General features: G+C 38.8%; 1 protein-coding gene across 50 annotated transcripts in view; it reads right to left on the reverse strand.

Annotated features, from left to right (window-relative positions):
- USP54 (ubiquitin specific peptidase 54) overlaps positions 1-20,584 on the reverse strand; it is a 139,196-nt gene that overhangs the window by 51,147 nt on the left and 67,465 nt on the right. For 39 of the 50 annotated variants that reach the window (XR_014828095.1, XR_014828097.1, XR_014828096.1 and 36 more), the window contains exons 2-3: positions 18,456-19,305; positions 11,574-11,666 (exon numbers count right to left, since the gene is read on the reverse strand). Coding sequence is in view for 29 of the 50 variants with exons in the window: in XM_021072569.2 (XP_020928228.2) it covers positions 11,574-11,666; positions 18,456-18,602 (240 nt within the window). In the remaining 21 variants the exon portion in view is untranslated. Of the gene's footprint in view, positions 1-5,747; positions 5,878-6,552; positions 6,737-11,573; positions 11,667-18,455; positions 19,306-20,584 lie in introns of all 50 variants that reach the window. The other 11 variants (XM_084997273.1, XM_084997282.1, XM_084997291.1 and 8 more) reach the window with 5 other exon arrangements.

Raw genomic sequence — 20,584 nt, forward strand, 5'->3', positions numbered from 1 at the left:
GTTGCAGATGCAGCTCAGATGTGACACTGTTGTGGCATAGGCCAGCAGCTACAGCTCCGATTCGACCACTGGCATGGGAACTTCCATATGCCTTGGGTACAGCCCTAAAAAGCAAAAATAACATTTCCGGAGAACATGCTAGAAATCTAATTCCCTGGATTAAACAGCCAGTCCAGGATAATGGGTTTACTCATCTCTGATAGAGGACATGAAGAACCTTCCATTCCTAATATCTACCCAAAAGAATGAATGGAATGTAATTTCTTATACCACTTTACACACTATATTTATGCTTCAACCCCCTAGCAGAGGAACAACTATACAGTACATAATCAAAAAATATTGAGAGTTTTTTTTTCCTGAACTTTCAAATTTCTTCCAATTAACAAGTGAGCTATCAGGAGAAGAGACTTTCCTGCCTCTTTGAAAGAGTCTTATTGCTGCTCTACAGATACAGATTTACATTCTAGGACACCCTATATACAAAAATCTATTTCCTCCCTACCAACCTTCACCACCACCACTGTTCCCCAGCTTTTATGCCTTACACTAACACTCTTAAAAAAAAATTACTAATTGAGAAAATTTGTTGGATTTAATCAATCAATGCAGCATTCTTCTTTGCCTATAACAAAAAACACTCTGTCCTACATCCTGGCACTGCAAAGCCTGTAGTACAATCCCTGGAAGGAGAACAAAATCTTTGTGGCATACTAAGTACAGAGGACGGATTTCCTCCTCTGGACAGAGATAAATAAATAAACCAACACCAAAGTTAAGTCATACCCTGGGGGCTGGGGTGTAAGAGCAGATTCAATATGAATAATAAATAAGAGCTCTGGGCTATAGGCATGACAACAACTTCGGTCAGGAAAAATCTTTTAATAACACTAGATGGGAATAAATTTGATGTAGACGAGACATTATAATGAACACAAAAACCTCCTCTATTTGCTAAGTCAGACTTGAAAGGCACTGTGGTTCAAAGGGACCAGAAAGGCAAACTAATATAAATTCTTCATTATCAATTTGAATGCAAGAATTTTTTTTTTTTTTTTTTTTTTTTTTTTTTTTGCTTTTTTAGTGCCTCACCAGCACATGGAGGTTCCCAGGCTAGGGGCTGAATCACAGCTACAGCTGCTGGGCACAGCCACAGCCACAGCCACAGCCACATTGGATCTGAGCCACGTCTGCCACCTACTCCACAGCTCATGCCAAAGTGGGCTCCTTAACCCACTGAGCAAGGCCAGGGAGTGAACCCAGAATCTCATGGCTCCTAGTTGGATTCGTTTCTGTTGTGCCACTATGGGAACTCCTGCATTCAAGATTTTGAGTCTGAGGAGTTCCTGTCATGGCTCCGTGGTTAATGAACCCAACTAGTATCCATGAGGATGAGGGTTCTATCCCTGGCCTCACTCAGCGGGTTAAGGATCTGGTGTTGTCGTGAGCTCTGGTGTAGGTCACAGACATGGCTTGGATCCCGTGTTGCTATGGCTGTGGTGAAGGCTGGTGGCTATAGCTCCAATTAGACCCCTAGCCTTCCTTAGGAACTTCCATATACCATGGGTGCAGCCCCCAAAAAGATTTTTTTATAATTTCTTTAAAAGATTTTGAGGAGTTCCCGTCATGGCACAGTGGTTAACGAATCCGACTAGGAACCATGAGGTTGCGGGTTCGGTCCCTGCCCTTGCTCAGTGGGTTAACGATCTGGCGTTGCCGTGAGCTGTGGTGTAGGTTGCAGACGCGGCTCGGATCCCGCGTTGCTGTGGCTCTGGCGTAGGCTGGTGGCTACAGCTCCGATTCGACCCCTGGCCTGGGAACCTCCATATGCCACGGGAGCGGCCCAAGAAATAGCAACAACAACAAAAAAGACAAAAAGACAAAAAAAAAAAAAAAAGATTTTGAGGCTGAAATTACTTTAGGGATTTAGTGGCAAGTAACACAGGAAAAGAAAAAGAAAACAACACACCAGTACATTTTACTGGACCAAAAGAAATGCATTATTACAAACAATGCATACAAAGCACCAAACAGGGCTGGATGGTAACATGTACTACGGTACCTGATGAAGACCACAAGGCATAGGACTATTGACACACATTCATAAATCAGAAGAAAAAAGCAAAAATATTAAACAAAGACATAATTAAAAATGTGTTCACATAAGGCCAATAGTAAATGCATTGTAAGGTGCAAGGTAAAGTACACAACTGGACAAAGAGCAGGGATACACATCTTTCATCTAGGTATGAAAGGCAGATCCCTCATCCAAACAACATATTAAAGGAAAGCTGGCTAGCTTCTGATTCATCTAGAGCATGTTTGTGGGTTTTTTGCCCTTAACAGTGGGTTATAGATATAAACAATTATCCTATAACATAAAGAATTTTAACTTTAAAGAATTGGTAAGTTTTATAGAGAATACTTCAAATTCAGGAAGTTTGGAATCTCTTGTTTTTATTTTTTAATTTTTATTTATTTATTTATTTTGTTTTTGAGGGCCACACCCACGATATATGGAAGTTCCCAGGCTAGGGGCCAAATGAAAGCTATAGTTGCCGGGCTATGCCACAGCCACAGCAACTTGGGATCCGAGCCATCTCTGAGACCTACACCGCAACTCAAGGCAATGCTGGAACCTTACTTAACCCACTGAGCGAGACCAGGGATTGAACCCACATCCTCATGAATCCTAGTCAGGTTTGTTAACCACTGAGCCACGAAGGGAACTCCTGGAGTCTCTTGTTTTTAAAAAAATCTAGGAAGTAATACTGTAAACCAACTATAATGGAAAAAATTAAAAAATCACTTAAAAAAATTCTAAGAAATAAGAATTTTACATATCAAACTTAGCATTAAAGAATGCAAACTGGTCATGAGTATAGCAAAAGGAAATTATTTTTAGCCTCACCAATACTTCTCTAATTTTTAAATAGGAGGCAGAGAAAAACTAGGAACAAATATATAAAATTACACCCACAGAGGAAAAATAATACAGAATTATACCCACACTGGGACACCACAAAGTTAACATGTAACTTAACCACAGGACACCAGATAACTGCTCTGTTGAAAGAATTCCAGGTTTTCATTCTTCCTGCAGCAGATCTTTCCCACCATCAACTATTCTCCCTGCCCCGCCCCACATCTCTCCCTCCCCTTACTAAATGAGGCATGAATGACTAGATTAGTAGACCAAAGTAGGAGACCAAAAGACATAACATGAAAATTTCTATTAAATAGGACAAGAGAACATAAAAAACAAAAAAGAGAAGAAGGCAATATTCAAAACTCCATAACCAAACCCCAAAAACTATTAAAAGACAATATGAATCCAGAAAAGCTGTGCTTATACTATGGCCCAGGCACTAAGAGAGAAGAAAAGCTGGGCCACCTTCCCAAAAACCTATTCTGCCATGCTAAATACTGTTAGGTCAATCATGGATCTAGATAGAGACAGCATTTTGAAAACTTCAAGAAGATAAATTTCTAATATAATTTCTGAAAGGTAGAGTGATTTGGTTTAAAAGGGATGTGTTACTGCTTTATTGTTATGTTCTTGTTTTGGGTACCAAGGGATCCAGGCAAAGTAGAACAACTATACAATGCAATGTCTACGAGGTAGGCATGGTTAAGTGTACCATCCACCATCATAGCTGACAGGGAGAGTGCTTAGGGAAGAGAGGAAGGGGAAAGAAAGTGTGAAATTAGTTTTTTAAATGTCTATAATCCTGCTTTTTAAAAGTGATTTAAGAAACACTATTGGGAGTCACTTCAAGGCTTTAAGAAGAGAGTAACTTCAAAATAGCACTCCAGGGTAGTCTTAGGTTAGAACAAACAAAATAGGAAGATACTAGAGATGGAAAGGCAATTTAAGGATCTGGAGGGGGAAAATATTCTTTTTACTAAAATGTTGGGCAGAAAGATTTATTACTAGAAATATCATAGACTTGAGAGGAGGTAAAAGAGAAACGATAATCCCTGTAGTAGAATTCAGGCTATTTTCAGTTTTCCTCTTTACACTTCGGTATGCTTTCCAAAATGACTACAGTGCTTTTCTATATTTATAATAAAAACAATCATTCAAATAAAGAACAAACATGATGTGTATACACAGCCAGAGAATAATAAATAAATGCCCATGTGCCTACCACACAATTTAAGAAATGGGAAAATTGAGTTTGAGACTCCCCAATTGATTACATCCTCTCCCTTCCCTCTTCCAGAGGTAACCACTATCCTGAATTTTGTAAAAATCATTACTTTTTTCTCTGCAGTCTTGTCACGTGTACGCATTCCTGAATAAGATGTTGTTTAGCTCTGCCTATTTTTGATTTGTATATAAATGGAATCGTAGTTTAGCAGTCACTTATAACTTGCTTTTTTCATTGAATGTACAGATCTTCCTTGACTTACAATGGGGTTACATTCCAATAAACCCACTGTAAGTTCAAAATACACCCTAACTTACTTACCAAACATCATAGACAAGCCTAGGGTACATGAAACATGATCAGAGCATTTACATTAGACTAGAGCTGGGCAAAACCATCTAATACAAAGCCTACATCATTATAAAGTGTGTTGAATATCTGATGTAATTTATTGAGTATATACTGAAAGTGAAAAACAGAATGGTTGTATGGGTGCAGAATGGTTATAAGTGTATCAGTTGTTTACCCTTGTGATTGTGTGGCTGACTGATCTGCATCATTAGAAAGTATCATAACACATACCACCAGCCTGGAAAAAGATCAAAATTCAAATTCAACATAAGGGAGTTTCCGTCATGGCTCAGTGGTTAACAAACCCAACTGGCATCCATGAGGACGCAGGTTCAGTCCCTGGCCTTGCACAGTGGGTTAAGGATCCAGCATTGCCGTGAGCTGTGGTGTAGGTCACAGGTACAGCTTGGATCTGGCGTTGCTGTGACTGTGACAAAGACTGGCGGCTACAGCTCTGATTCGACCCCTAGCCTGGGAACTTTCATATGCCGAGGGTGCAGTCCTAAAAAGACTAAAAGACAACAACGACAAAAAAACACAATTCAATGTAAGGTTCCTACTGAATGCATATTGTTTTCACACCATCACAAAGTCAAAAAAAAATTTTTAAGTCAAACCATCATAAGTCGAGGAATGTCTATAATGCTTTTGGGATTAATTCGAGTTGATATACGTAGCTGCAGGCTATTTATTTTCTCTACTATATAGCATTTTACTCTGAGGATATAAACCATCTGTCTTAAGCCATTCTCCTATAGTTGGCATAGGTCAACTGTAATCACAAAAATACTATCTTAAACATTCTTAAACATATCTTCTGGTATGTACATACAAGGAAGTTTTCTACAGCAAATACTCAAAAGTAAATTAGTGGTTTCCTAAATAGCAGTATCAACTTAATTTATACCCAACAATGTATGTAAATTGTCATTATTCCACCTTTTAGGTAACAACTTTATCCAATCTTTCAATTTCTACAATATGAAGGTTATGATTAATTTACATTTCTTTTTCTTTCTTTTAAACAAGTGGCCGCACCTGTGGCATATGGAAGTCCCTGAGCTAGGGGTCAAGCCACAGCCACTGTAGAAGCAACGCCGGCTGAGTAGTTATGTTGTAAGCCACACTGGAAGTCCTAATTTACATTTCTTAGATTACTAAAGAGCTTAAAAGTCAATTGGGTTTCCCATTCTCAAAAACTCCTGTTTGTCTTTTACCCATTTTCCTGTTGACTCATTTTACCTTTTACTTATTCTTCATGGGAGTTCTTTCCTGGAGTTCTGTACTGGATGGCAATCTTTGTTGGTTATATATTGCAGATACTTTCTCTTGGTTTGTAGCTTTGTGTCTTTTACTATATTCATGGAATCATCTGATGAACAGAAGTTATTGAATTTTCTATAGTAGAATGCATCAAATTTTTTAACTTTGTATTTTTTATGATAGAGGAGTCATGATATTCTCCCACATTTTCTCCTAAAACTTAAAAAAACATTGTCTTTCACTTTTTTTGGTGGGGGGAGGCACAGTATTGGAAAGTTCCTGGTCTAAGGATTGCACCACAGCAGCAACCCCAGCTGCTGCAATGACAATGCCAGATCCTTAACTTGCTGTACCAAAAGAATTCCTATCTTTCACATTTTAGTCCTTAATTCATCTGAAATTCATGCTTTAGGTATAATATGAAATAGGGATCTAACTTATTTTTTTCTATACAGATAACCAATTCTCTAAGCATATTTATTGGAAAGGCTAAAACTATAACTTTCAAATTACATGCATAATTTTTAAAATGCAAAAAATGCCTTATACAACCAAGTATATGCAAACTAGAGTCTAATTTTTAGCATATATTTAGCATTAAGGGATTAAAAAGCACTTTGGGAGGGAAAAAAATTAAGTTTTTAATATACTTCCAATATAGCAAAAGAGTCAGTGAAGAAAAAGAAATCTAATAGATAGATCAGGCAGTGATGTGCTGAGAAACATACATCCTCAGAGTTATAAAGACCCAAAACACAGCCATTAATTCCTTAAGTCCACTTACTATCTATCATGAGCTTCTCTGAAAGAGTCCCAGGATATATCCTCAGCCCCTTTAGCTTGAAAAACAACTTCCTTTCTATACTTGATTGTCTCAGAAGGTGTCCCATAAGGTCTGATGGCCGGTTATCTTTATCTTTCTGTATTTTATAATTACATTGATTTATTTTAAAGAAACAAATTTGTTCCTGTGAAAAATGAAACAAACATAAGACTGTGACAGCCACTTTTCAAGAGTTCCATCTAAGTCAGAGAAGAAGATGACTAAGTCCTGACTAACCCAAGACATGGAAGGGGTTCATGTAAGTTCCGTCATCCCTTCCTGGTACATATGGGAGTTTCCAGTTTCAGAAGGTTCTTCTGCCAGGGATTTCTCCAGGTTTCGCTTCTCTCTAGCCAAGTAACTTGTCTTGTTTTTAGGGTTTTAATGCCATGAACCAGACTTCCCTTGGACTTGCTGACCAAAGAATCACTATATTTCTTCTTTATCTAAAATTAGATACTAATGTACCTTTCAGAAAATCAAGCCAAATTCTCTTTTGGATGGAATTCTCCCTGAATGGGCATAATCAGAAATGTTACAACCTGAAAAAAATCTAGTTTTTATTAAAATTTCCTATTTAAATTCTACAATTAACCAATAATTTATATTCTATATTTTGCTAAAAGTAATAATGCTTCCAAACAAATGGTGGGAAAAAAAAGACGTTTGTGACCCTAGTGGCCAAAGATCAGAAAACTCAGTTATATCTTCCCAAAGATATCTGTCTATCATGGACTAAAACTTAAAAGGGACATTGCTCAGGAAGTTCCCGTCATGGCGTGGGGGAAACCAATCTGACTGGGAACCATGAGGTTGTGGGTTCAATGTCTGGCCTCGTTCAGTGGGTTAAGGATCCGGTGTTGCCATGAGCTATGGTGTAGGTCAGAGATGCGGCTTGGATCCTGTGTTGCTGTGGCTGTGGCCGGCAGCTGTAGCTCTGATTCGACCCTTAGCCTGGGAACTTCCATATGCCATGGGTACAGCCCTAAAAAGCAAAGAAAAAGCAACTGTTTTGAGTCAGTTGTTACAAATTTAACTGGGAAATTCTCCTGGAGTTTTCAATCACAATTTCTACCCTCAACTATAAAAACCAAAAATTTAACAATGTGTCCCTTTGACAAACTAAGAGTTCAGACATCATAAAACTAGAAACTTACTCAAAACTCAAGCATACTCATCCAACCACAAATAATACATTGCATATCTGGACCAAGAAAACACAGAGAAGCTACATGTTGGAAAAGCAATGGAGAATGGACCCTTTATACATCCTAGTTCTTTCTCTTTAGCAGCTTACCTAAAATATCTGAGTCAAAACTCTCTTACATAAGGCCATTTCATTTGTCTCTAAATAAATCCTCAGTTTCATTTTATTCAGAAATGAAAAAGTTAATGTCAGATAATGGGGGAGGTCCCATTGTGGTGCAGTGGAAACGAATCCATCTAGTATCCATGAGGATGTGGGTTCAATCCCTGGCCTTGATCAGTGGGTGGGGGATCCCACATTGCTATGGCTGTGGTGTAGGCCAGCAGCTGTAGCTCTGATTTGACCTCTAGCCTGGGAACCTCCATATACTTCTGGTACAGCCTTAAAAAGCAAAAAAAAAAAAAAAAAAAAAGAGTCAAAGAATGGGGTAGAGAACTGATAAAAAGAATATACTACTGGAGTTCCTGTTGTGGCACCAGGGAAATGAATCTGACTAGTAACCATGAGGTTGAGGGTTCAATCCCCGGCCTCGTTCAGGGGGTTAAAGATCTGGCATTGCCAGCCATGAGCTGTGGTGTAGGCTGGCAGCTATAGCTCCAATTTAACCCCTAGCCTAGGAACCTCCATATGCCATAGGTGCAGCCCTAAAAAGAAAAAAAAAAAAATCTACTATTGGGACTTCCCATTGTGGTGCACTAGAAACGAATCCGACCAGTATCCATGAGGATGCAGGTTCAATCCCTGACTTCGGTCAGTGGGTTGGGAATCCCACATTGCCATGAGCTGTGGTGTAGGTTACAGATGCAGCTTGGATCCCACATTGCTATGGCTGTGGTGAGGGCGGCAGCTGTGGCTCTGACTCGACCCCTAGCCTGGGAACTTCCAAATGCCAAGGGTGAGGCCCTAAAAAGCAAAAAAAGCAAAAAAAAAAAAAAAAAAAAAGTCTATTAAATATAACAATGGGAAACATTAGGAAACAGAAAATTTTAGTACTGGCTTCCCTTTCTTTCTTTCTTTCGTTCTTTCTTTCTTTTTGGCGGCATCTGCACCTGTACCATGAAGACGTTCTGGGGCCAGGGATCAAACCCGTGCCACAGCAGTTACACCACCAGATCTTTAAACCATTGAGCCACCAGGGAACTCCTGGATTTTCTTTTTTTTTTTTTTTTTTTTTTTGTCTCTTTTGTTGTTGTTGCTATTTCTTGAGCCGCTCCCGCGGCATATGGAGGTTCCCAGGCTAGGGGTCGAATTGGAGCTGTAGCCACCAGCCTACGCCAGAGCCACAGCAACTCGGGATCCCAGCCACGTCTGCAACCTACATCACAGCTCACGGCAACGCTGGATCGTTAACCCACTGAGCAAGGGCAGGGACCAAACCCACAACCTCATGGTTCTTAGTCGGATTCGTTAACCACTGCGCCACGACGGGAACTCCTGGATTTTCTTAACAGAGTTTGTTGCAACTAAAGATTAATAAGTGCAGGAAGTCAGAAAGAGAAAAACAAATACTATTTGATGTCACTTATTTGTGGAATCTAAAATACGGTACAAATGAACCCATCTACAAAACAGTAACAGACTGACAAAGAGAACAGACTTGTTGGTTGCCAAGGGGTGGGGGAAGGGAATGGGATGGACTGGGAGTCTGGAATTAGTAGATGCAAACTATTACATTTAGAATGGATAAGCAGTGAGGTCCTACTGTATAGCCCAGATAACTATATCCAGTCTCTTGGATAGACCATGATGGAAGATAATATAAGAAAGGGAATGTACCAAAACAGGCATACAGACCAATGGAACAGAACAGAGAACCCAGAAATAAACCTAGACATCTATGGTCAATTAATCTTTGACAAAGGAGGCAAGAACACAAAATGGGAAAAAGACAGTCTCTTCAGCAAGTATTGCTGGGAAAACTGGACAGCAGCATGCAAAGCAATGAAACTAGAACACACCCTCACACCATGCACAAAAATAAACTCAAAATGGCTGAAAGACTTAAATATAAGACAAGACACCATCAAACTCCTGGAAGAGAACATAGGCAAAAAATTCACTGATAGCAACCTTACAAATGTTTTCTCAGGTCACTCTCCCAAAGCAACAGAAATAAGAGTAAAATAAACTAATGGTAAAAACAAAAAAGAAAAAGAAAAACCAATGGGACCTAATCAAACTGATAAGGTTTTGCACAGCAAAGGAAACCAAAAAGAAAACAAAAAGACAACTTACAGAATGGGAGAAAACAGTTTCAAACGAAGCAACTGACAAGGGCCTCATCTCTAAAATATACAAACAACGTATACAACTCAAAAGTAAAAAAGCCAGCAACCCAAATGAAAAATGGGCAAAAGACCTGAATAGACATTTCTCCAAGGAAGATACACAGATGGCCAACAAGCACATGAAAAAATGTTCAACATCCCTGATTATTAGAGAAATGCAAATCAAAACTACCACAAGAAACCACCTCACACCTGTCAGAATGGCCATCATTCATAACTCCACAAATAACAAATGCTGGAGGGGTGGAGAAAAGGGAACCCTCCTGCACTGTTGGTGGGAATGTAAGCTGGTACAGCCACTATGAAGAACAGTATGGAGGTACCTTAGAAAACTATACATAGAACAACCATAAGACCCAGCAATCCCACTCTTGGGCATATATCCAAACAAAACTTTCCTTGAAAAAGACACATGCACCCGCATGTTCACTGCAGCACTATTCACAATAGCCAAGACATGGAAACAACCCAAATGTCCATCGACAGATGATTGGATTAGGAAGATGTGGTATATATACACAATGGAATACTACTCAGCCACAAAAAAGAGCAAAATAATGCCATTTGCAATAACATGGATGGATCTAGAGACTCTCATACTGAGTGAAGTAAGGCAGAAAGAGAAAGACAAATACCAATATAATATCACTTTTACCTGGAATCTAATATACGGCACAAACAAAACTTGCCACAGAAAAGAAAATCATGGACTTGGAGAATAGACCTGTGGTTGCCAAGGGGGATGGGGAGGGAGTGGGATGGATGGGGTGCTTGGGGTTAATAGATGCAGACTATTGCCCTTGGAATGGATTAGAAATGAGATCCTGCTGTGTAGCACTGGGAACTATGTCTAGTCACTTATGATGGAGCATGATAATGTGAGAAAAAAGAATGTATACATTTATGTGTAACTGAGTCACCATGCTGTATAGCAGAAAATTGACAGAACACTGTAAACCAGCTGTAATGGAAAAAAATAAAAATTATTACATAAAAATAAATATTAAAAAAAAGAAAGCGAATGTACCCACACATATGACTGGATCACTCTGCTGTACAGCAGAATTGGCACAACACTATAAATCAACTATACTTTAATAAAAGAAAGAAAGAAAGGGAGAATTTGCTGCTAAATTTAGCTTTAATACAAAATTTGTTAATTCTATGAAAAATGGTTGTTTATTCTTTCAAAGTGAAAATTCAGTATTAGTTTTGCAGATAAATACTCAAAGTCTAGGCACATTTGAATAGCATCCTGTCAAACTGAACAGAATTATATGGGCAAAAGGTTCAGAAAAACAGACTACCCAAACCAAATAGGATTCTTTGAAGCAAGTAAAACTAAGCATATTTATCCTTTGGACTAAACCACAGGCAGATAATTTAGTCACAAATTCTTTAGCATCACCCTAAATAACTAAACCACCTTAATATTGATCATTTGGCCACCGACTGTTAGTGAGAAGAAAAAAATCTGAAGTACTTACCTTGAGAGCACAGAAGATGCAGGAATCTCCCATGCATTTGTGAGTTGTAAGCTGCCTAAAGCTACGTCGGAAGATGTCCAAGTGCCATAAAACCTAAAAAATGGGAAAATACTTCATTATTCTACCAAAAAAAAAACCATTTTTAAAATTTATTTATTGCCTCTTTTTTAGAGTCATACCCACAGCATATGGAGGTTCCCAAGCTAGGGGTCCAACTGGAGCTGCAGCTGCTGGCCTGCACCACAGCCACAGCCACACAGGGTCTGAGCCAAGTCTGCGACCTACACCACAGCCCATGGCAATGCCAGATCCTTAACCCACCGAGCAGGGCCAAGGATCAAACCTACCCACATTTAATTTTAAATTTAAGAGGTCAAGCAAACATAGGTAATGATTTCAGAAGATATCATGACTCCAAAAGAAAAGCTAATTCTAGTGTATTTTTTAAAATGTCAGGGAGTTCCCATCATGGCTTAGCAGTAACAAACCCAACAAGTATCTATGAGGATGCGGGTTTCGATCCCTAGCATTGAGCAGTGGCTTAAGGATCCAGGGTTGCTCGTGAGCTGTGGTGTAGGTCGCAGACATGGCTCGGGTCTGGTGTGGGTGTGGCTGTGGCATAGGCTGGCAGCTACAGCTCCGATTTGACCCCTAGCTTGGGAACTTCCATTTGCCACAGGTGTGGCCCTGAAAAAAAGACCAAAAAAAAAAGTCAAAAGAAGAGACGTATCTAACAAGAGTGACAGATGACCATATTCTGGAAAAGATACTAATTTGAGCACAAAGTAGGTCACTCAAAGAAAATACGGTATGACATACTAAAGAGGAAGTTTATGGGTTAAAAACTGCAGAATAGGTGCTCCCGTCATGGCGCAGTGGAAACAAATCCAACTAGGAACCATGAGGTTGAGGGTTTGATCCCTGGCCTTGCTCAGTGAGTTAAGGATCTGGTTTTGCCGTGAGCTGTGGTGTAGGTCGCAGACACGGCTCGGATCTGGCATTGCTGTGGCTGTGGCGTAGGCCGGCAGCAACAGCTCCAATTAGACCCTTAGCCTGGGAACCTCCATATGTCACAGGTGTGGCCCTAAAAAAAAAAAAAGCTGCAGAATAAGAATTTATTTTAATGGTCCACATGGGAAAAGCAAAAATATTTTAAAAGTTATTTAGAACCTTGAAATATAAAGTGGAATTTTGTCTTCATTAGACTTCTATATTTTTGGACATTTCTGAGAAAGGTGTGACCTCATTAAGTGAATAAAAAAACAATGGAGTGATATCAACAGTGATGAGTTTATTCATAATATGTAACCTTGATATGATGTGATGAGAAAGCACTTTACTTTTATGGTCTTCCTCTCAAAAACCCATAACACAAATCTAATCATGAGAAGAACATTAGACAAATTCCAATAGTGGGATCCTACAAAATACTTGATTAGTATTCTTCAAAACTGTTACAATTACCCAAAACAAGGAAATTTTAAGAAACTATCACAGTCAAGAGGAGCCTAAAGAGACATGAGAAGTATATTTATTTATTTTTCCTTTTTAGGGCTGAACACACCACATATGGAGGTTCCCAGACTAGGGGTTGAATTGGAGCTACAGCTGCCGGCCTATGCCACAGCCACAGCAACATCAGAACCAAGCTGTATCTTCGACCTACACCACAGCTCAGGACAATACCAGATCCTTAACCCACTGAGCAAGGTCAGGGATGGAACCTGCAACCTCATGATTCCCAGTCAGATTCATTTCTGCTGCACCATGACAGGAACTCCAACAAGTAAATTTAAATGTGGTTTCCTGGATGGGATTCTGGAATACAAAAAGATACTACATAAAAAACTCAGGAAATGTGGAGTTCCCATCGTGGCTCAGTGGTTAACAAACCAACTAGTATCCATGAGGGAGCAGGTTTGATCGCTGGCCTCGATCAGTGGGTTAAGGATCTGACGTTGCCATGAGTCGTGGTGTTGGTCGAAGATGCGACTTGGAGCCCACGTTGCTGTGGCTGTGGTGTAGGCCAGCAGCTGTAGCTCCAATTCAACCCCTAGTCTGGGAACATCCAATTCGACGGGTACGGCCCTAAAAAGACAATAAAAAAACCTCAGGAAATCTGAATAAACTTTGGACTTAGTTTAAAAAGAGGAGTTCCTGGAGTTCCCATCATGGCGCAGTGGTTAACGAATCCAACTAGGAACCATGAGGTTTCAGGTTCGATCCCTGGCCTTGCTCAGTGGGTTAAGGATCCGGCGTTGCCGTGAGCTGTGGTGTAGGTTGCAGACACAGCTCAGATCCCGCGTTGCTGTGGCTCTGGTGTGGGCTGGTGGTTACAGCTCGGATTCAACTCCTAGCCTGGGAAATTCCATATGCCGCAGGAGCGGCCCAAGAAAAGGCAAAAAGACAAAAAAAAAAAAAAAAAAAAAAAAAAAAAGAGGAGTTCCTTTTGTTGTGGCTCAGCAGAAAAAGAATCAAACTAATATCTATGAGGACGCAGGTTTGAAATCTTGGCCCCGCTCAGTAGATTAACGATTTGGCGTTGCCGTGAGCTGTGGTGTAAGTCACAGACACGGCTCAGATCTGGCATTGCTGTGGCTGTGGTGCAGGCCAGGAGCTATAGCTGTGATTCGACCCTAGCCTGGGAACCTCCATATGCTACAAGTGTGGCCTTAGAAAAAAAAGACAAAAAAATTTAAAAAATAAAAAGATACAATGTAATATATATAAGCATAAACACCTTAGGAAGCTCCCTTTACCAAGAAAACATTTAAATAGCATGATATATGAAAAAGCACTACACCCTAAACAAAATGAAAAGACAACCCACAGAATGGGAGAAAATCTTTACAAATGAATCAACTGACAAGGGATTTATCTCCAAAATTTATAAACACCTTCTGTAGCTCACTACCAAAAAAACAAACAACCCCATCAAAAAATGGGCAGAAGATTTAAACAGACAGTTCTCCAAAGAAGACATGCAGATGGCCAAAAAACACATGAAAAGATGTTCAACATCACTCATTATCAGAGAAGTGCAAATCAAAACAACAATGAGGTACCACCTTACACCAGCCAGAATGGTCATCATCTAAAAGTCTACAAACAGTAAGTGCTGAAGAGGGTGTGGAGAAAAAGGAACCCTCATACACTGTTGGTGGGATTGTAAATTGGTGCAACCACTGTGGAAAACAGTATGGAGATTCCTCAGAAAACTAAACATAGGACTACCATTCGATCCAGCAATTCCACTCCTGGGCATCTATCCAGAGAAAACCAAGACTCGCAAAGACACATGTACTCCGATGTTCATTGCAGCACTATTTGCAATAGCCAAGACATGGAAACAACCTAAATGTCCATCGACAGAGGAGTAGATCAAGAAGATATGGTACATATATACAATGGAATATTACTCAGCCATTAAAATGAATGAAATACCAGCATTTTTAGTAAAATGAATGGACTGAGAAATTATCATGCTAAGTCAGCCATACAATGAGACACCAAAATCAAATGCTTTCACTGACATGTGAAATTTGAAAAAAGGACAGACTGAACTTCTTTGCAGAACAGATGCTGACTCACAGACATTGAAAAACTTATGGTCTCCAGAGGAGACAGTTTGTGGGGTAGGGGGATGTGCTTGGGTTATGGGATGGAAATCCTGTGAAATTGGATGGTTATGATCATTACATAACTACAGATGTGATAAATTAATTTGAGTAATAAAAAAAAGAGAAAAAAAAAAGAAAAAGAAAAAAAGCACTACACTTTTGCAGCCCCAGATCATAGCACACTTCTGGAGCTTCTTCTTACTTAAGTGTCCATAGATACTTATTTCTAAAAGTTCTCTGAAACATGCTACACTCCCAAATAAGTAACATCTTTTTATAACAAACATAATGGGTTCAACATATCTGTGGTGAACATAGCTTTCATATGAAAAGTTAAATATTAGCTCATAAAAACAATAATTTTCAACCTGTAACATGATTATTATAGGCACCCCAAAGCTATCAATGACTCAGTCTTCAAGTATAGGTAGAGGAGTGTGTGTGTATGTGTGTACATTATATGTTCTAAATGTCACTGGCAATTAGAACATAAAGTCGTAAATATTATTGTTTCAATTGACAAAAAAAATAACATATAAAACTAAAAGAATTGTAAAAATGGTTCACTGGTGCCCTAGTGATTAAGGATCCAGCATTGTCACTGCTGTGGCTCATGGTCACCTCTGTGGCTTGGGTTCAATCCGTGGCCAAGGAATTTCTGCATGCCGCAGGTGCAGCCAAAAAATAAAAACAAAAAAAAAGGACTATGGCCATGAAGGAGGTAAACACAAACACATCTACATCAACACTCTTTTTGCCTACTTTTCAAATTACGAAAGTATTATTAATGCAAAGTAACTCAAATTGCTAATATGCATCACCTGGAAAAAAAAAGTCTAGGCATTCCCATTGTGGGGCAGCAGAAATGAATCCGACTAGGAACTATGAGGTTGCAGGTTAAATCTCTGGCCTCACTCAGTGGGTTAAGGATCCAGCATTGCTGTGAGCTGTGGTGTAGGTCACAAAGGCGGCTCAGATCTGGTGTTGCTGTGGCTGTGGCTGACAGCTGTAGCTCCGATTAGACCCCTAGCCTGGGAACCTCCATATGCCTAGGGTTCAGCCCTAAAAAGCAAAAAAAAAACCTAGCCAACTCCACCAATTTGTGGTAGTAATTAGGGAAGGTACTTAAACTCTTTCTATAGGCTAGAAAGAGTTTAAGTACCATTGTCTTTAAACTTTGTCTTTAAACTCTGTCTATAGGCTAGGACAGCAAAGAATTTTTTAATATTTTCAAATAAAAATTTGAAAACAGAGAGTATGAATCTTCAATCACATTAATAAGCTTGACAATGAAATTGTGCCATTTAAACAAGAATGGATTTGAAGGGTAGTATGCTAAGTGAAATAAGTCAGATAAAGAAAGATAAATACTGTATGATATTACTGATATGTGGAATCTAAAAAATAAAATAGACTAGTGAATATAACAAAAAAGAGACCCACAGATACAGACAGAGAACAAACTAGTGGTTAACAGTGGGGAGAGGGAAAGAGGTAGGCAAGACAAGGTTAGGGGATTAAGAGGTATAAGCTATTATGTATAAAATAAGTAAGCTGGAGTTCCCATCATAGCACAGCGGAAATGAATCCGACTAGGAACCATGAGGTTTCAGGTTCGATCCCTGGCCTTGCTCAGTGGGTTAAGGATCCGGAGTTGCCGTGAGCTGTGGTGTAGGATGCAGATGTGGCTCGGATCTGGCATTGCTGTGTCTGTGGTGTAGGCCGACAGCAACAGCTCCAATTCGACCCCTAGCCTGGGAATCTCCATATGCCGTTAGTGTGGCCCTAAAAAGGACAAAAAAGGTAAAAATAAAATAAAATAAAATAAATAAGCTACAAGGATATATTATACAACACATGAAATATAGCCAATATTTTATAGTAACTATAAATCAAGTACAACTTTAAAAATTGTGAATCACTCTGTTGTACACCCACAACCTATATAATGTTGTATATCAAATTTACCTAAAATTTTTACAATACACATTTTTACACTACTAGGAAAGCTGAACATGACTGTGGTATTAGTTAATAATTTTAGTAATTTTAGATAATTTTTTAAAGTGTCATAAAGTTATTGAGATTATGAAGTTCTTTTCATGTCCTTCTATAGTAGAGATATACAATGAAGTAGTTAAAGATCACATGATACATAGCATAAAATAATTCAGCAAAAAAGGGGACGAGGGATGAATTAAATTAGAATGGCAAATGCTATTATTACTGAATTCGGTTGATATGTGCATTGAAGATTCATAATCCAAAATAAGTAAGTAAGTAAGCTTGACAAGATTCTTGTATTACAAATGAGAAAACTAAAACATTATTACAAGGGTGGTCTATAGAAAGTTTGAAACTAGAACCCAGTTCTCCTAATTCCTAAATCCAGTGTTTTTTATACTAAATACATTGTCCTGCCTTTTTTTTCTCTCATAACAATTTATTTTCCCATACATTTGAGGTGTAAAGCTAATATTTTACCCAAGCATAATTATCTTGAGTGGCAAATTTCATTTACTTTTACTCTGAAGAGTAGGAAAAAGGAGAAAGTAATTACTTGAAAGTTAGGCCAAGGGGGGCCCTGAATGGGCAGGTCAGGCAGACAGACAGGAAGCTTTGGGATTCTGAAACCACTAAGGTGGCAAGCAAGACCAAAAGGGAAAATCTAGAGTAGATAATCACCGAAAGAGAATTTATCTTCTACTAACTCTGTGTAAGCATTTCTGACCAGACACCAAGCATCAGCCACTATGGGAGAGTTCAGAGGAAAGAGATGAAGACCATAGACTGGACCCCAATCAGCATGTGTGCCGACAGCCTGAATAATTATGAGACAAGAATAACATTCCTGACAATCTTTGACTTTGGAAAGAATTTTTTTTCTATACTAGAGGAAAGCAACTAGAGTGATGAGACACCTTGGTCTCAAATAGATAAAAAAAAAGAAACAGAGACTCTTCAGGAAAAAAGTCAATAAACAAATAATAAGATCATCTTGTCCACATACCTCCCTTTTAGGCAGATGAGTAGTAGTTATAACAGTTATTATTTCTAGTATCTAATATCTCCTCTTTACAAAAGAAGTAACTGAAACTAAAAGAGATAAAGTGCCAGCCCACAATCACACAGGTGAACTTATAAAAAATGATCTTAGGCTGCTGACTTCAAACAGAGACTATCAAGCATTATATTTAAAAGAGTAATAAATATAGCTTCAGCAATTGAAAATCAAAGTTCACCAAAAAGAAATTACCCTTACCTGCAAGGCACTGTTGAGAAAGCAGCTATTTTGTCCTGGCTCATTGCTGAGGCCTTTGCTGGGGGCTATGGAGGTTGAGCTTCGAGGAGCAAACATCCCTTGGACACTGCCACGGCTCCCTGAAAAATAATTTCTCTTCCAAGACATTATTGTTCACATTTAACCTGAAAAAACAGAGAAGGTTTTGTATCTCCTAGGGAGGGCGTTTCTCGTCTGCTGAAGTCTTTAATATAAAGAGAATCCAGAATTGAACAAATTTATGTTGAAAGACTTTAAATTTACAACCTTTCAAAAATATCATACATGTAGGTCAAGGAACTCAGGTATCCTTAGATCCACATGACAGAGCTGTCCTCTGCTTGATTCAAGCAATGCCCAAAATTTAACATGGTACTAACACAAACAGAGAAATCTTTAAGTGTTGCTGCTTCCTTCTATTTTTCTTGAACTGCCTTCATAAAATTCTTGTGAAGTGGTTGTAATCTTCAACTCCAATAGAATGCAGGATCAGGGCAGGATATGTTCTTTAGGCTTGTTAAATCTTCTTCTTGTAGACTGAAGATTTTTCCAACTCAAAGGAAAGGCAGACAGAAAGCAAGAATCCACCACAACCTTCCTTCCTTCTATTGCCTTGTCCCATCATCCTCTGAAATAAAAATCCACGTTCAAAGTAACTGACATAGATTTCACAAAGCAAAGAAGCTTGTTAAAAATATACGGAGTTCCTGTTGTTGTTGCTCTGCTGCTGTTTTTAAATATACCCCCAAACATCTTCTATTATTCCATCCAGAACTTCAGAAAGTCTCTTCTCTTTTCCTCTGTGACTAGACTACCCAGCTGTGCCAGAGAGCTTTAACAGAAAGAAAAAAAAAAAAAAAAATCAAAAGCTTGCGTCACTTAATGACCCTACTAGCTTTGTGCTGTTCTGCCAAGATCAACGTTGCCTCACTTCTCACTATAAACTTGAAACCTTGGCAAACAATGCCCCCTCCCACCAAAAAAACAAAAAAAAAAACAAAAAAAAGCCCAAAAAACAAAAAACCTAACAACAACAAAAAGGAGAAACACTCAATCCAAAGAAGTGGGGAAAGGTGTGAGCAGCTTTGCTTTCATAGGAGACTTCTCTGAAATTTTCTAGGAGGAGAAGCTGATCTAGACAAAAGTAAAAATCAAATTCAAATTTTCCAAAATCAAGCTAACAAAAAAATTACCAAGAAAAAAACCAAAGTAAAAAACCAAAGTTTTTACATAACAACGTAAAAAACAGTTTCTTCTGAATGTTGCAATTAAAGAAATTTGTAAAGGTGTTTTACATGATCATGGCTATAAAGTCTATTTAAAGGTGGGTGGGGCAAATCATCTGTTGAGACTCTGTTCTGAGCAAAGATGTCCCATCTCAGATAAACATTCATGGTGGGTGAACCATATGTCCTTAACATCCAGTCTTAAAGAACTAAATCTTCTTCTGCCCTGTTTGTTTGTATGTTACATTTTTTTGCCAGAGGATCAGAGAGATAATTTGGGTTACAAATCACTTAATCTTCAGATTATATCCAGGGCACTCACAATCAGAGGCTATCCATTGACCAACATTAGTTTTCTACTAATTAAAATGCAAGTGAGGCAATAAGGAAAAAGTTCTTTGCAAGGAAATGCTTTCAATATCCACCTTTAAAGTTTTCCTACAAGGCTGCCACTTCCACACAAGGAAAAAATTAAGAATGTTGAATATTAAATTTGGTTTCTAACAAGTTTCCCAAGCTTCTCCCTTCCTTCTCACCATCATATAGAAAACCTAAAAAATAAAAAATGTGGAGATCCTGCTGTGGTGTAGTGGGTTAAGAAGCCAACTGGAGTGGCTCAGGTCACTCCAGAGGTGTGGGTTCAATCCCCAGCCCAGGGCAGTGGGTTAAGGATCCTGCACTGCTGCAGCTGTGGCATAGGTCATAGCTACAGCTCGGATTTGATCCCTGGCCTAGGAACTTTCATATCCCATGGGGGTGGCCATTTTTAAAAAAAAAAGCAAAAATGCTATAACATCTTAATTATTTTTAGATCACGTAGCATTGTCCACATGTATTCAGTAGAAAAACTAAGGCACAGCAACATTAAATGGTTGCACAAGACTG

The sequence above is a fragment of the Sus scrofa genome, chromosome 14 (genome assembly GCF_054392235.1).
Source record: "Sus scrofa isolate SSC_HxYL_T2T_F1_AM1 chromosome 14, Sscrofa_HxYL_maternal_Yorkshire_Landrace_v2.0, whole genome shotgun sequence".
Taxonomy (NCBI): Eukaryota; Metazoa; Chordata; class Mammalia; order Artiodactyla; family Suidae; genus Sus; species Sus scrofa.